At 38.7% G+C, this 15,869-nt stretch overlaps 1 protein-coding gene across 1 annotated transcript in view; it reads right to left on the minus strand.

Annotated features, from left to right (window-relative positions):
- Nucleotides 1-15,869, minus strand: part of chrna8 (cholinergic receptor, nicotinic, alpha 8) — a gene marked incomplete at both ends in the record, with an annotated part of 36,763 nt that overhangs the window by 8,943 nt on the left and 11,951 nt on the right. Inside the window, 4 exons of the mRNA XM_079220310.1 lie at nucleotides 1,617-1,784; nucleotides 2,799-2,878; nucleotides 8,725-8,834; nucleotides 12,357-12,401. Coding sequence (XP_079076436.1) covers nucleotides 1,617-1,784; nucleotides 2,799-2,878; nucleotides 8,725-8,834; nucleotides 12,357-12,401 — 403 coding nt within the window. The remainder of the gene's footprint in view (nucleotides 1-1,616; nucleotides 1,785-2,798; nucleotides 2,879-8,724; nucleotides 8,835-12,356; nucleotides 12,402-15,869) is intronic.

The following is a 15,869-nucleotide window of genomic DNA, read 5'->3' on the forward strand; positions in this document are numbered from 1 at the left end:
CACTACTCCGCTCCTCCGCGCCCTTCACTGGTTACCAGTGGTCGCCCGCATCCGCTTCAAAACATTGGTACTTGCGTACCGTGCTGTGAACAGATCGGTCCAATCTACATCCAGGACATTGTAAAAACGTACACCCCAGCTCATTCACTACTCTCGGCTTCTGCCAATTGGCTTGTAGCTCCGTCACTGCGAGCTAAACACTCAACAAAGTCACGACTGTTTGCTGTCCTGGCTCCTCAATGGTGGAATGAGCTCCCCATTGACATCAGGACAGCAGAAAGTCTCTACATTATCCGTCGCAAACTAAAAACACATCTTTTTCGACTACACCTTGAATAAGGAAGGTAGCGCCGTAGTAGCACTTTAGTGGCACTTTAGTTGCACTTTAATGGCACTGAAATGGCACTTACAGATAGCACTTTGTGGTTTATCTTTATTGAAAAAATGGTACTTTCTTGATTCTTGTTGCTCTGAGTTTGTACTCGTGGTTGAATTGCACTTATTGTAAGTCGCTTTGGTCAGCTAAATTAAATATACTGTAATCTAAACAATGTGCTATTAATCATCTAAAGTAATTTATCAACTTACAAAAAATGTCAGATAATCAAATAAATGGTTAAAGAGTTTAGGAAGAAACTTTGTTGATAATGCTGCGCTAAACAGCAGCAATATTCGTTAGGAAATCTGTAGTGTAGCACTCTTTAACCAGAACGAATAGACAGGAAAGTCGACATCACCAAACACCTGCTGTCAGAGCTGTGTCATGCTGACGGTTGACTAACTCCCTGTATATGACATGGAGGGCCGAGCTTATGTTGAAAGAGTCTGTCAGTCTCTCGGATGCCTAGAAGGAATTTACAATTTGCTGCTCAAAACATATCCCATAAATATTGTAAGTGCTGTCAGTTAATCATCATATCATCTTAATCCCTCTTATGTGTCCATGCAAGTTCTCATACGTTTATTGTTTCTGATTTTCAGATTTAACCGCACAAATTCATCACCAAAATATTTAGTGATTCACAACACTGAATTGCTGTTTAGTTTATTAGTAGCCTGCTAAACGGTTCTTCTCTATGCAGGTAATTAAACATTTTAAAATGAATCCTGTCAGAAATAAACACACATTTTAAGAAAAGAAATGTTGGTAAATATGTTTTCATAACCAGGCAGAAACTCTAAGGATTTTATGTATGAATTGGCTTAGGCCAAATCTTGGCAAATTAGGATTACTATTGAACTTCTAGGTGGCACTCAAGAAAGATTTCGTAGTTCTGTTTGCTTTAAAAAAAATAAAAGACTGGCTGCTGGAGCCGCAGCAGCAGCACACTATCATAATCATACACACTCTTTGAATTGCTATAACTCTATAATGTCAAATTAATGACATGATCAACTTCCGAAAAGTATACACATGGGGATGCTGAACAAGTCTGTAGCATTTTCTACAATTTCACCTATAAATGGCAGTAAAAGATTTGAAGAAATTGCTGTTGCAGCAGCAGTTTCTAGCCAGCAGAAGCAGTTCCTGAGAGCAGCAGCAGCAGCAGCAGCAGCAGCAGCAGCTTACATCTGAATGTGCCTCAGTGTGCCTTAGAGTATTTTTTTCTTCTTACCAACGAGATCCCATTCCCCGTTGGGTATGTAGGTGGAGATGTCCACGTCCATCATCTGGAGGTCCAGCAGCCAGCCATTGTGGGTCCAGGAGCCAAACTTCAGGTCACACTTCTGCACATCGAATGGGAACCACCGTACATCAATGTAGCAGGTACTCTTCAGGATGCCTTGAGAGAGGCACTAGGGAAAATTACTTTATGTGCTTTGCCTAATTTGTAAAAGCAAATTGATGCATCGCAGAGCAATACATCAAGTTTCTCTAAAAGTCCCTATGAAAGTGTACTTTTGTGCTTCTTTTTTTGAAGACAAATACATGTTGTCTTTTATTGGCAAATCATACACGTAACACATAACGTTATTTCTTATCTATAATTTCACATTTATTTATTTTATACATTTTCAGTCACTAAAAAAAACCTGTTTTTTAAAAGAAAGAAAAGGCACAAGTTGTTACAAAGGATTAATTGAACTGAATTGTTTTAACATTAATTAATTAATAACAATAAAGTAATCTGAGTAAGGATACTACTTTGCTGATTTTTGGGAATACAAATTCAGGGTTCAATTTGGTTAAAAGATGAACCTTTTTAGAAGTGTAGGTCACACATAACTTGTTAATAATAATCAACTTGTGGTTAAATCCTACGAGATCAGATTAATGATGTTTCTCAAAAATAATAACTAGGAGATGAGAACAAAGAGGTAATTATGTTAGACAGAATACAGCGAGGAACAATGAAGCAAACATTTTAAAGCATTACATTACAGAGCTAGACATAAATAAGAAGTGTTGCTGAATTAAATAGTATTTGGTTGCTCTCTTGTGAAAGTGATGAAGTTTGCACTGACTGTAAAATGATCATTTAGCGAGTTTCCTTTTACAGAAAAATCTTTCTGAGCAAAAGATGTTCTGCAGAATGGGACCTTGGAGTTACCAATTGTAGCTGCTCTGGTAGATCTGCTCTGTAATCTCTTGATGTATTTGCAGAAAGGCTGAGAAACAAGTCAATTTTCCCGTTTAAACACACGCTTTACATAATGGAAAACAATAAAGTTGTCAAAAGTTAAAATCTTGCTTTTTACTTAAAATGCAGCTTACCCAGTGATAAGAGATATTTGATAGAATTCAATTTAAAACTGGGTTATTTGTGAAATATAACATGTAACATTGAATGTCTCACCTGGTGGGATGTACTGGCAGGATCCTGAAGAATTTACTAGCACGTTTGTATGGAACGTAGCATCAAACCTCTCGTCAGCACTGCAGGGAGAGAAAGCGGATAATGTAAAGCATTTTGGAAAAAAACAGCAAAAAACTAGGTAAATGGGGAGACTTTTATGAAACAAACGAGAAAAGGGAGTAAACGGAACAGAGGTTATACAGTTGGAAGTTAAGAACCAAAGTAAAGACGGATGCAAAGATTAAAAAAACAAACAGACAACAGAGACAACAGGGATTAGTGTAGATCCAAACAGACAATTTTACTTATTATCTTAAACAAACATGGTTGTCTGCCATGTCCTTCAAACAGACAGGGATTGTGTACACCCAACAACCAAAGTACAGATATCCTAATCACAAAATTATACATTTCACACAAAAACAAAAACATCCCTTTAACATTCCAACGATAATTGTTTTTCTTTTAGAGAGTCAAACCAAAGAACTCTGCATGACAGCCATTTTTAGCCTTTGATTAAAAATGTGGAGGACTGAAACAAACAACAGAAACAAACCTTACCCATAATGGCATTTCATTCAATGTGTGACCATGGTTCTGTTTCAAATTTAAACTAGCCTTTCTTCAGCTGGAGTAGGCGGAACCAGAGGAGCCCACAGCTTAGAGGGCTCCGCTTCGTGACTAACCTTCTATTTTGTATAGACTTCGCCCTCTAAGAGCTTTTGTTGTTGGGTTAAGGCCGAAGCTGATGTAGTCTGTGCCCCACTGTGGCAGCATGTTCCAAGCAGACAACACACACCAGAAAACGAGCCGTAGATGCCAGGGAAAAAAGGGAAGGGGAAGGCACTTACTGTGCCTGGGATAACAATGTATTCTGAATATCAGAGCTGTGCAAAAATATTGAAATAACTTACTATCGGGATATTGTTTAAACAATATTGTATTGATATGTCTACTATCGATACTTTCCCCGACAGATAGTAACATTGCATGTTTGTTTGAAAACTGAACCTGGAGGAATGGGACATAAATGGGAAGGACCCAGACATAGTGACAGACAACTTTACTGAATGCTCTTTATTTCATATGATGTTTATGTACATGTAAATTAAGAGTGGCCAGAGACAAAATGAGAAAAGAATATGGTATGTATGTTATGTTCAAATTAAGTTGTGGCAAGTGCACATTAGTAAAAAAAAGTGTTCCGGGACACAATGGGAATACATAATGCACTCATTTTTTTAACGCAAGTGTATTTCAGTTCAGTGTGTTCTCTCCTGAGTGACGATATGCAATGCAAATGCCTTTTGAAGTAGTTTTGATTAAAAAAAAATTCCGCTGAGTTATCAATCTGTTATATACGTATGTGTTAGACTATAAGGTGGTACACAGCAAGTTGTATTTTCAGCTCCAAAGAACCACATCACCCTTAGATTCTCTTTCTGAATGTGTGCAAAGAGACAAAGATTTAGAGGAAAGGAGAGCTCTGGGCCATGGTCAGTGAAAGAAAGCATCCATTAGGGGAGGGTAGTCCTTGTGTTCAGAACCACACGGCACATTTTGCAAACAAAGCATACAGCCATCTACCTTAGATCATACACTAGTCTGGCTTTACAGCACTTGGCTAACTGGGAGCGATGACCCTGCCGTGGACTGAGGAAACAGAAATTCCTGTATGATTAGCAATGTCAGTTATGTCCCAGGAGGCTTCTTCTTCTTAATCCCACCTAGTGACTCAAAGAAGATCAGATACTTTAAATTGCTGTTTCCTGCAAAGGCATAACAAACAGCCTGAGCATCCGCTTCATAGCATGCAGTCACATAGAGTGGAACATTATGTTATGTTTGAGAAAACTCCAACATAGCAGCACTCAGCCAAAGGTTTGTGATCTTTGATGCCTTTGTACCTCCTGCACTAACTAGTGGTTGCAGTACATCTTCTCGTTGTCCTTCATTTTGACGGACAAGGTTGAAAAACTCATGATCTATGGTTACCCGTCATTTTCATTTTTTTAATTATAAAGGCGGAGTCTGTGATGTGATGTTTATTCTTTTCCAAATTCAGTGAATATCTCATCAGGGTCCGCTGGCTGTTCATTCAGTGTGTGCAATGAAAACAAATCTGATGTTTATAGACAGCCCAGGCTCTGTAAATGGGAAACAAACAAAGTGGACCGAGCAACTAGGGCGGTACTTAATATCATTTGTTTTTATATTGAAAGCTCCTATTTAGGCTTTCAAATGAAGTCTTACATTTCTGTAATTCAGTCAGTTTTGTGTGTCCGCGGTTGCAAGTTGGCAGAGCAAACCGTTTTTGACCACAGTGACAATGTTGTTTTTGAAAGCCTTAATACCAACAATTATGGATAGAAGCAGGATATGTTGTTAAATTAAGACAAAGTGAACATTTGGGAAATCATTATCTCTATTACATCTGAGTTTTGGATTGAGGACGGATACGGTAGCACACACGGCTGGAGTGGCAGCACCCTCGGTACTGTATGTGTGCGTGTTTGACTTAATAAATAAATATTAAGAAGAGGCTTATAAGTGAATGGAGAGAAAAGATGACTTTTTGTGTCAAGATCTTTTTTTTCCATATTTGGCTTGAACGGACAAATTCTCATGGCGGTTTGAATCTTTCTTCTCGAGATTTCTTTCTTTGAGATTTCCTGATTTGGCAAGCACTCGCTTCACATGGATGAAAAATCCCACAGCATGGGTTCCTTCCGCACCTGTGGCACAGCTGCATCATGCACCACTCTGTGATCCTGTCACGTTTGTTTACAGACGTGCTCCAAGGCCTCCAGTCCATCACAAATGATGGACATGTCTTCATATTTTTCTGTCATTGTTATAAAAAATTCAGTCAGTGACGGAAAATATTTGGTTCACGCAACCTCTGGCACTACCTGTGGCTTCTTCCCCACCGGAGAGCTGACGTTCCACGTCCACAGAGCCAGTATTTTTAGACAGAACTCAGCACGCCAGGGATCCTACCCTCACCTCACGCATGATGACGGAGCACCAGACCTTTACGACCTTTACAACTAACTTTACAGGAAGTAGGCTAATATGGTGCATCTGCCGGTCCCCCTCCCAGGCTTGGCTCAAAGAGGACACCTCAGTCAAGGCTGCTTATCCAAAGGTTGCTCTGAAGGCCGGGGTATGCTTCAACAAAGTGCAAGTGCATACAAAGTGTCAACCACGCCGAAAGGCAAATCTGTTTATAGCTGTTCCAAATAGCCACACTTGCAGGCGAGACAGTGAGTCATACAAACAGAAATAAGGGGAAATAAGGGGATAAGCTTTTGGACAGTCTCTACTCAAGAGCATTTGTGTTATTGCATTTGTTTATACCCACAAATGAATTAACCTTTACACCTTCACACAGATGGTCGACTAACTCTGGAAACCCGCTCCCTCCACAGCTTTCCAATGAGAATTGGGCACTGTCCGACAATTTATATAACTTCACTTTTTCATGTAAACAACACTATGAATGGTTTCATCGAGTTCAATGTGCGCTGTTATCCAAACAATATTGTGTCTCACCACGCAAATATTCCTAGACGGGTTTTCCTGGTGTTCTTTTAAAAGTTTGTTTTATTTTGTCCCTGCTGAAGTCTTTCTACTGCAGTGACCTAATTTAAAGATGGCGAACAGTACAAGTTAATCTTATCTTACAGTTTCAATCTCTCTTCCTGCTTGCTTTCTTGCTTCATAAAAACAGGAATTAATGACTCTAATCATGATTTATTATGCATGCATAAGGAACGTCCGATTCAATCTGGGTCTGTGTCAGGACAAAATTGTCGTTATCGTTAGCGATCACTGATCCCCACTTTAAGCTGCTTAATGTCCTGTAACATCCCTGTCAGATAGCCAAACCTCTCCCTTTCCGTCATTCATACACTTATATGTGGGAAACCTGTCAATACCCCCCACCCCAAATCCTCAATCACCTTGAAGGTACAGCTGAAAAGCCAACGCCATCAATCAACTCGCAGTGTATTGTGTTGTCATTCCCTCATTACAAGTGTGATTCTTTGGGTTTGTATTTGTGTTATTCTAAGGAGTCATGAGATAAATTATAAAAAACATCTTACTCCCCAGTTAAATACCCTCTCTTGGAGCGTGTCGGTTTAATAATGTTAACAATCACATAACCTTTCTTCCCTGGTGCCTTTTACAGTAAGCAACACTTAAAAAATGCTGTTTGACTCACATAAGCAAGAGCACCAGACACACACCGCTCTGGTCTTTCCTCAAGTGCTATTCCCTTGCACATTAATATGATTAATGTTTAGTAAGGGAGGTTCTCATTCAACACAGAATGGCACTCCTTCACTGTATTTGCTGTGTGAAAATGCTTGCCATTGCAATAACATGATAAGAGCATTTGATCTTCCCAGTTACTGCATTCAACCTAATGTATTAGTCTATCGTGATGGAATAAAAGATGTAATCTTCTAGAGCTAAAAAAGTTAAAAACACAGAACTGCAATTTTATTCTACTTCATTTTTGACAGGCCTTAGTCCTACTGTCCATTTAGACACAGCGTTCTATAATTACAGTCGCCTTATAGTTTTTTAGCAAAGGAGTTAGATCACTCATAAGTCATGTGAGTCATAGAGGAAGTCACAATAGTTTGGGAAGAGGGTAAATGTTCTGAATGCCATTTGTTTACCATGTGGGCCCCGTCTGTGAGTCATGTCTGAAGATGGTTTGTTTTGAGGACAGAATTGGATACATTATTTTAATATGCACGAAAGCATGTACACAAAAGTAATTGGAAAATCAGCAATCAGCTGAGTGGCAGACCGGAGAGATCTTACAATTGTTCTCAGAAACTGAGCAGTTACAGACCACTCTGTGGATATCAAACTCAGAAACAGGTGGCGACTGTGGCTCAGTGGTTAGCATGCCCCTCTGCCAATCAGAGGATCGGTGATTCAAGCCCCGGCTCCGCTAGTCGATGTGTGGATGTGTCCTTGAGCAAGACACTTAACCTCTAATTGCTCCCCGTTGCTGTGTCTACGGTGTATAGAGCAAAAATGTAATAATTTTTACAAACATGCTGAAATTATATGATGAAGTCTAAAATAAAGGACCAAAATAAATAACAAAAATATTGGATAGAACTAAAGGTACAAAAAATACATATCTGTGTCTAGCAACTTAGCACAGTGTTTTCAGTAGTCTAATTCCCACTGGCCATTGTAGGCAACAGATGCAAAGCCCCATGGGAGTTCTGGTTTACGCCCTCCCAAAGGACTCAATCATCTCATTAAATGAGGTTTTAACAAAGAGTGATATTTCATCTGGGGAACAGGCTCCAGGAAATCAAGAGTATCCATCCATGTAATACAGAAAACTAATTCATAAATGGAGGAAGAAAAGAGAGAGAGAGAGAACAGTAAACAACATAAAAATAAGGAGTATGCAAAATCGAAGGAAATGGCAAGAGCAAAGACCGATTAACCACTGTGCTGATCATGTCATGTCTCATACAATTACCAGCAAAAAAAAATGGCTTTCATAATTTTAGCTGCCTTTCTTTATCTTTTCCTTTATATCAATATAAGTTAGAAAACAGAAAAACTATGTTATGTGGGTGATTTTAGAAGATCAATCACTCATCATTATACAAGTAAAGTGATTATAAGGGCATGTGGAGTAGAGATTAAATATTAAATGATTATATTAATACTGATGTGTCATAACATATGCTATCTCATTTTATGAACTGGATAGCTTCAGATGTTAAAAAGTAGTATTAAGTAGTATTTAATCAATACAACTTTAAAAGCAACTCTCAAATAGCAGGTGTATGAATGCAGCAATTGGGGTAATACTAAGGGAGGAAACAAAACAAGGCATCATGAGATGAGACGAGGCAAGGTGTTTGTGAGTATGCCCTACCTGTTGTAGAGGAGGATATCTGGGACCCAAACCAGATGAGAAGGGAAGCGCAGATTCTGAACCCCAGGGTAGCTCTCTTGATTCCATGAAAGGTAAATGTCTGTCCAATACTGAAACAACAGCAGAGAGAGTAAATGAGAGAGACGTTAAGGTGAGGGCATTGACACAAGGACAAAACACATGACAATGAAAGAGAAGTGAACACAAGTTAAGAAATAAACAGATGTTGAACAAAAAAGAAAGAATTCAAGACTCAAATGGAGCTTAAGCGGTAATAATAATTCAGGAAGGAAGACTCTCTTTACACTACTGGTCATTCATAAATCTCTCAGTCTCTAATTCTCCCTGAGATTACTCTATCGACTGATTGGGGGCCATCCACTTTAGATCAACCAACCAGATGCTGCACCGTGTCCCTAAACCAATCATATTGTTGCTGTCAAACTTTTAAACAGGTTCTCCTCTCTGCTGCTGTCAGTTGTCATTTCAGCTCGAAAAACCAGATGTGACCCTCCTCCACCCAAGTCACCTCCAGTCAGCATCAGTCATGCTCCTCATTCATCATCGGATTGCAGCAACTCCCTTCATCACCACCAGTGTCTGGACTCCAGAGGGATTCTTCCTTATCAGAACTCAGCATCACTGCCCTCTATTATCATGTTTAAGGATAGAGTCAAATTGCCAAAGGCTTTGCACTATTCAAATGTTATGCATATGTAATACATGTATTGTTAAATGCAAAACAAGTCTCTCCTGATTTAACTGTTTTTGGTTTGTTTGACAAGTGAGCCAAGTTTTTTTTTATATATATTATTAGCAACATGCATTTCACAGCTTAAATACTGTTGGAAAAATGCTATGCAAACTGCATATATAATCTGTTTGCATTGCATCTTTCCTAAAATATAAAACACATCCTTGAGCCAGGCTAATATTTTACAACTTTTTCTCTCGCTCTGCTAATGAGGCCTGGCAGTGAATTCTTGCCAAGCCAACAGTTGTTGGCTCTGACCCCTGTTCTCCCATTTGAGTCCAGAGAGAGCAAGGGGCCAACTGAGCCCAGCATCAACACATCTAAAGGCAAAGAGAGTGAGTGTGTGTTGCTTTTGTGCCTCTTTTCGTGATTTAGAATCTGTATCAAGATCATATGTGTTTGTTACTGTGTTTGTGTGTGTGTGTGTGTGTGTGTGTGTGTGTCAATGTGTGTAAATACCTATATGTGTGTATAGCATATGTATAAAAGTCCTACAGATGGAGGCACTCAGATGTTGTTGCCAGAGGGCACATTCTCTATGGAGCAAACACAGTCCCATAGCTAATGTGGCCTCTGTACACTGGGCACATCTGTGGTCATATGCATACTGAGAGTGTGGAATGTGTATTTTTGTGTTTGCATGAATGTGCTCTTGGGATTGTTAATGTGTGCATGTTTCCGTGCACATGTCTATATGCATATGTGCCTCACTCAAACAATTTCAAAGAGATGCCATCCTTCTAAAGTGGGCCTGCTGACATATGTCTCCACTCACGCAGCTAATGACTTAATCACTACACTTGTCATCTGTGGGCCTTTGCTGTTTGGTGCTACAGAGCCTTCCTTTTATGTTGTTCACGTTGGCTTGGAAAGCACAACTAACAGCCAAGAGAACAAATTACAGCTCACTAACTTTGTAGTCTGTCAGGAATAGACAAGGAGGACACTAGGCTACGTAAGGTAACAGCTTTCTAAGAATAGGTTTGGACTTACATAACAGAAATTTAAGAAAGCGTCACTAATTTGAAACAACTAGGTTCTAAATTAAGAGAGTGTGAAATTAATTCTCTGAATGTAATATTTAGGATGATACTTTTTGGGTGTAGGATGCAAATATGTTCTGTATTTATCACACTTCCAAGAGAAGTAACATACTAAATAGTTGAGCAGATATTTACATATAGGACTGATTGCCTTTTATTATTTGTTAAGACCTTCATATACATCCTCCCAACAAAATCTGCTGCCACTACAAAGCTTTCTTAGCCAGACCTTTTCCAGTTTTTCCATGTTCCATTACATACAAATTAATTGTATATATATATATATATATATATATATATATATATATATATATATATATATATATATATATATATATATATATACATATACATATATATACATACACAACACTTGCATTTAAGTCATATCTGGATTTAAACCAAGATCATTACAATTCTCAGAGTTAAAAAAAACACAACGCCTATCCATTCGGATGTGGGACATTCATTCAAAGTGAACCTGACCCTTCTCCGCCTGCCTGTGCTCTTCTTAATGTACTTCTCAAGTCTCCTTCAAAATCTGCTGCATCTGCAAAGCTCCCTCAAGCCATCACACCAAAGTGGATGCCCGCATTAACGAGGTGGCTTCCTGAATAATTCATTCATTCATAACTTGTAAGCCAGTCAGCAACCAACTCAAACTGAATGAGTGTAAGCTGTGAACTCCTTAATGGTCTATTCTGACTGGGGCTGCTGTGATAATGACGGTGTTGCACCTACCTGACTGGCCTGATGTAACATTTCTCTGAGCATCATAAACTCCCTGTACCATTAACTTAATTTCACCTTTACATAATAGGATAGTTGTGCTGTAGCTGAGCTAAGTAGCTTAGTTTCCACATGCCTAGATGGCGGTACTTGATGCTGTTACGATTTCCTCCTGTGATACTGCGCAAGCATGGGGGTGTAATGAGAGCAATACTCTGCATTAAGAGTTTGGATGGTTGTACCTTCCCAAATACAAAAAATGTATCAACACATCAACTGGTGAGAACATACTGACTTCCTAGGACATAGAGGGTGAGCCTTACATGAACATAAAGTGCAGAGGTCTAATAAAAAAAGCCTTTCATGTTTTAAAATAAGTTTGCTTTAAAGATTAAGAAGTCAACCAGAGACAGCATTATCTACCAACCCATGACGTTAATGTTAGCTTAATTAGCTAGCTACTGCTAAGAAATCTCAACTCAATGGTTGCCAGGAAGAGTAAATTAAATAATTTAAATTTGGAGGAATTAATCTACGTTATTCTTTTGCGGAACGGAACGCTTACAGGCATAACAACAGCAGCCAATGTAACATAATTTATAAAAGCTTAACAATACATTGTCCTGAGATAATATCTTTAAAGGTTTGATTTGCTGGCTGAACAAGATATTTTAATTCTCATGTTCCTGTTATATAGCCTAATGCTGATAATGTTGCCCTATTTAAGTATCATAAAATAATAAATAATCCACAACATATAATTTTTGACAAAAACTTAATGCTACTGCTTTTTATTTAAGAGGAAACAACAAATCATGACACTGGCTAACATAAACTTAAGGATATTGCATTTTGTGACATGAAGCCCTGGAGATTCACTTATTCATAAATGTCTTTTTGGTCACAGAAAACAGCTTCTGTTCATAACTAAAGGTTATTGGTTTGGCTCTATGTCTTCATATGCAGAGAGATGTGAACACTTTTTGAAAATTAATGAATAAATGGCAGAGCCCAAAGGACACAAACATCACACACGCATTCCAAAAATAAACCAAATAACAATTATAACAGTGATCACACAAAAAGAGCTTGAAGAGAGGACACACCATCTGCAGCCAGGCGTTTGTGATCATCACCTGGTTCTTTTCATCCTGCGGGAGAAAGGAGGGGAGAATAATCAGCATGGAGGAAACATTGCTGTGGACTGATAAGGAAGTTCATTATTTTTGCAACGTGAGAAAAAAAGAAAGAAATAGAAACATGTCTGTTAAACATGAAGCGAGATTAAGAGACAGATCGGCAATAAAGTAAAATTGCAGCTCAATAGACTCGGAGCAGACATGCTCTCCGAATGCCAATGATGCACTCAGCTTTTTTTCCTCTTTTATGGCACTCTTGTGATGTAAAGTAGCAGAAGTGGTGTTTTGCCATTTTAAACAATTCATCGATAATAAGGAAATAAAAAAAGAAATAAAATAGGTCAAACTGCAATTTTTCACCTGAAATAGACATTGACATTGAGCAGAAATGATGTGGCTCTTCAACAAAGAGATACAAATAAACAGACTCTTGCTCCAGCTGCATTTCATGTATCCAAGGGTCAGTTCATGGTAAATGACCAGAGAGAAAATAAAATGGCATGGGAAAACAAGTAAAGAGAGGAGAGTGTGATCGATAAGAGTGACAGAGAGAGAATCAGAACAGACAGAGCCTGAGTCCACAAAGACAGAAAAAAAGAGAAAAAGAGGTCAGAAGAAGCGCCTCAAGAAAGAAGAGCAAAGAAGTGTGAGGTTGGACTTCTTTAGAGTTGTTTAGCACAATCCTACATGACAGCGACAAGTTTTACTCCTTGTTGCACACTGGTACGCTGTGTGTCCAACGGATTACCGCCCTCTTACCTCTAAAGAAAAGGCGGAAACAGCTTGACAGCATGGTCTATTCTGTTTCTTCACGGATTATTTCTTTTTCATGTTTTGTAGAATCACTTTAGTGATTTATCTCGTTATCCTCTACCCGTGACTCAAGATAGAATTATACCTCAAGTTCAACCCTTTGAAAACTTTTCCTTTCTTGTGACTGTATGAAAATTAAATCACAAAATCAATTTGCTCACTTTATTTCTCTCTATTTGTCATCCTACTAAACCTCATTTAATGTATAGTTTTGTTCCTTTCTCCGTATCACAGTTTCATACAGTTCTTGCTCCTTGCAGCCAGCTTTTCTTCCCTCACTACATTTCAGTTGCAGATTTTAAAGAAAAAAAACCCAGATGATAAGCATGTGAGATAAAACACATTGCTCAAGATTAAACCACTGGTTTTGGGCTTTTAAACCCACAGGAAAAAACCTCCTGCCTAACTCCCTCCCTCTTATCTCCCCCTTTATTTTATGATCTGCCCCTCTTTAAAACAGCCTCCTTTCTCTGGTGCTGAAGTAGAACAGCCTCCCATTGTGTGCTTCACAAAGCACGTTATTCTGATCTGTTGGCGAGGGTGGTGCGATCAAGCTTGCAATCATGGAGATTTGACTCAAGGTTTCTGTGTTTTCACTCTATTTTTGTGCTTGACCTCTCTTTTGTTGTGATTTGTGAGATTTCGCTCAGCTTCAATAAACTGTATCAGCCCTCTCACACCCACTCTAATCTCCTGATAAATCTGCCTTGATTGGTTTTATACGGACTGGCAATGGACACTTGAATTCAAAGGCACTCAATTGAAGAAAACAAATGTGAAGAACAGAAATCATGAATCATATCTTAAAATCATCTAGTGTGCTTCCTCCACTAAGTTTCACTTTAGATTGTCAACAATCTCCTAAAAGAACTGATCTTTAACAGGGCATGAATATATGGAGGACCAACGGAATGCCCCAGTGTTTTAATACCTCAATGGATACGGACGGATTTCTGCTGCACCACAACAGAGAGTGGATGCAACATTGTCTTGTTTAGCAAGGGCTCAATGAGACATGTCTCCCTACATTAACTTGCTGTCTCAGGGTTGATATAATTAAATGTGAATGTTTCTGGCCGTGTTAATCTTCGTCAAGAAGACACTATGATCGTCATGTTAACAGCCCTTGACATATTTTTGTATTTTTATGTCATTCTTTCTCTCTTTCTTTCTTGACTTACATGTTAGTGTTAATGCACTACATGGCACCTTGTAAGTGGTGCAGGAAGTATATTCCTTTACTAAAAGCAAACATTTGGATTTATTTATCTAGACAGGTAGGTTTATTTTACCATTACCTGAGCACATATAGGGGTACTTTCTAACCCCCAGTAATAACCACAGCTGCAGTCACCAAGTTTATTCTGTGAGAAAATCTGTTTTCGTTCCTCTGCATTTTATTGGGTCAGTGTGAAATTTTACTTTTGTGTGCAAATGGAGGAAATTGAATGGGTTTTTGTTAATCCGTTACACAGAAACTTGCTAGTATCATCATATGGACCAATTTGGAAACATGAGGGACACAGCTAGCCTGGGTCTCTGCAAAGGTGACAAAATTCACCGACCTAAAGCTTACTAATTAACATGTAATATCTCATTTGTGTCAACCATGTACACTAAAAGCCAGAGGTAAAAATTACAATCCTCTTTTTCATGGGATTTTGTGATGGACTATTTTTTTGGACTCGGAGCAATTGACAGCCACCCAGCAGAGACTCCAGGAAGTCACCAGTGAATTGTATTACCTTTGGACAGAGCCAGGCCAGCTATTTCCCTCTGTTCCTAGTCTTGGCAGTTTTAGGCAAATTGTAAAGAATTTTGGATAAAAACACTATATAATGCATATATTTATTTGTATTTATTTGACTTTTATTATAGGATTATCAATACTGATGTACTAATGCGTAAGTAGCATTTTAGTGTTATATTTGACTAAGTGAACCTGAAATGAACTTTGGCATCTTTTTTTAGCTACATAAGGCACATGGTGGCCCTTCCCATACTGGATGGTGACCGGTTCATGTGCTCGTCTGTCAGTCTGCCTGTGTTTCTGTCATTAATTATGCTGATGAACTCAGTCTGTGGCATCAACCTGCCCCAGTTCCCTGGTTAGAGAGTTACCCAGGAGCAGATGGAGGAATCAAAGGCCACATTACACACACACACACACACACACACACACACACACACACACACGCACACACACGCACACACACACACACACACACACACACACACACACACACACACACACACACACACACACACACACACACACGGGAAACAGCTTTACATTATTTACAAACTGCCCAGTAAGCTTATCCATTATGTAGCGATTTTGCAAACAATGTAGTTAACAACAATATTTAAATAGCAAACACACATATCATTCACATGTCAGCCATATTCAACAACATACAGTAGATTCAACAAATGTATGTTTTTTTTCTTTGGTTTCTGTACATTGAAAGTGATTGGTTAATTCGTTCTTTATAATACAGGCATAACTTTTCAATCAGCAGCACTTAAATAACATAAACCTAAAAAGCACAAAACACTCTTGTCACATTGTGGTTAAAAAGCGCCATGTGTTCTCTCTGGAGATTGCCTCGCCTCTTGACTCTGTCGTTTGCAAGTTTCTAAGAATACATTAAAATGTTGTTGTAT

The sequence above is a fragment of the Taurulus bubalis genome (assembly GCF_910589615.1).
Source record: "Taurulus bubalis genome assembly, chromosome: 6".
NCBI classification, from domain to species: domain Eukaryota; kingdom Metazoa; phylum Chordata; class Actinopteri; order Perciformes; family Cottidae; genus Taurulus; species Taurulus bubalis.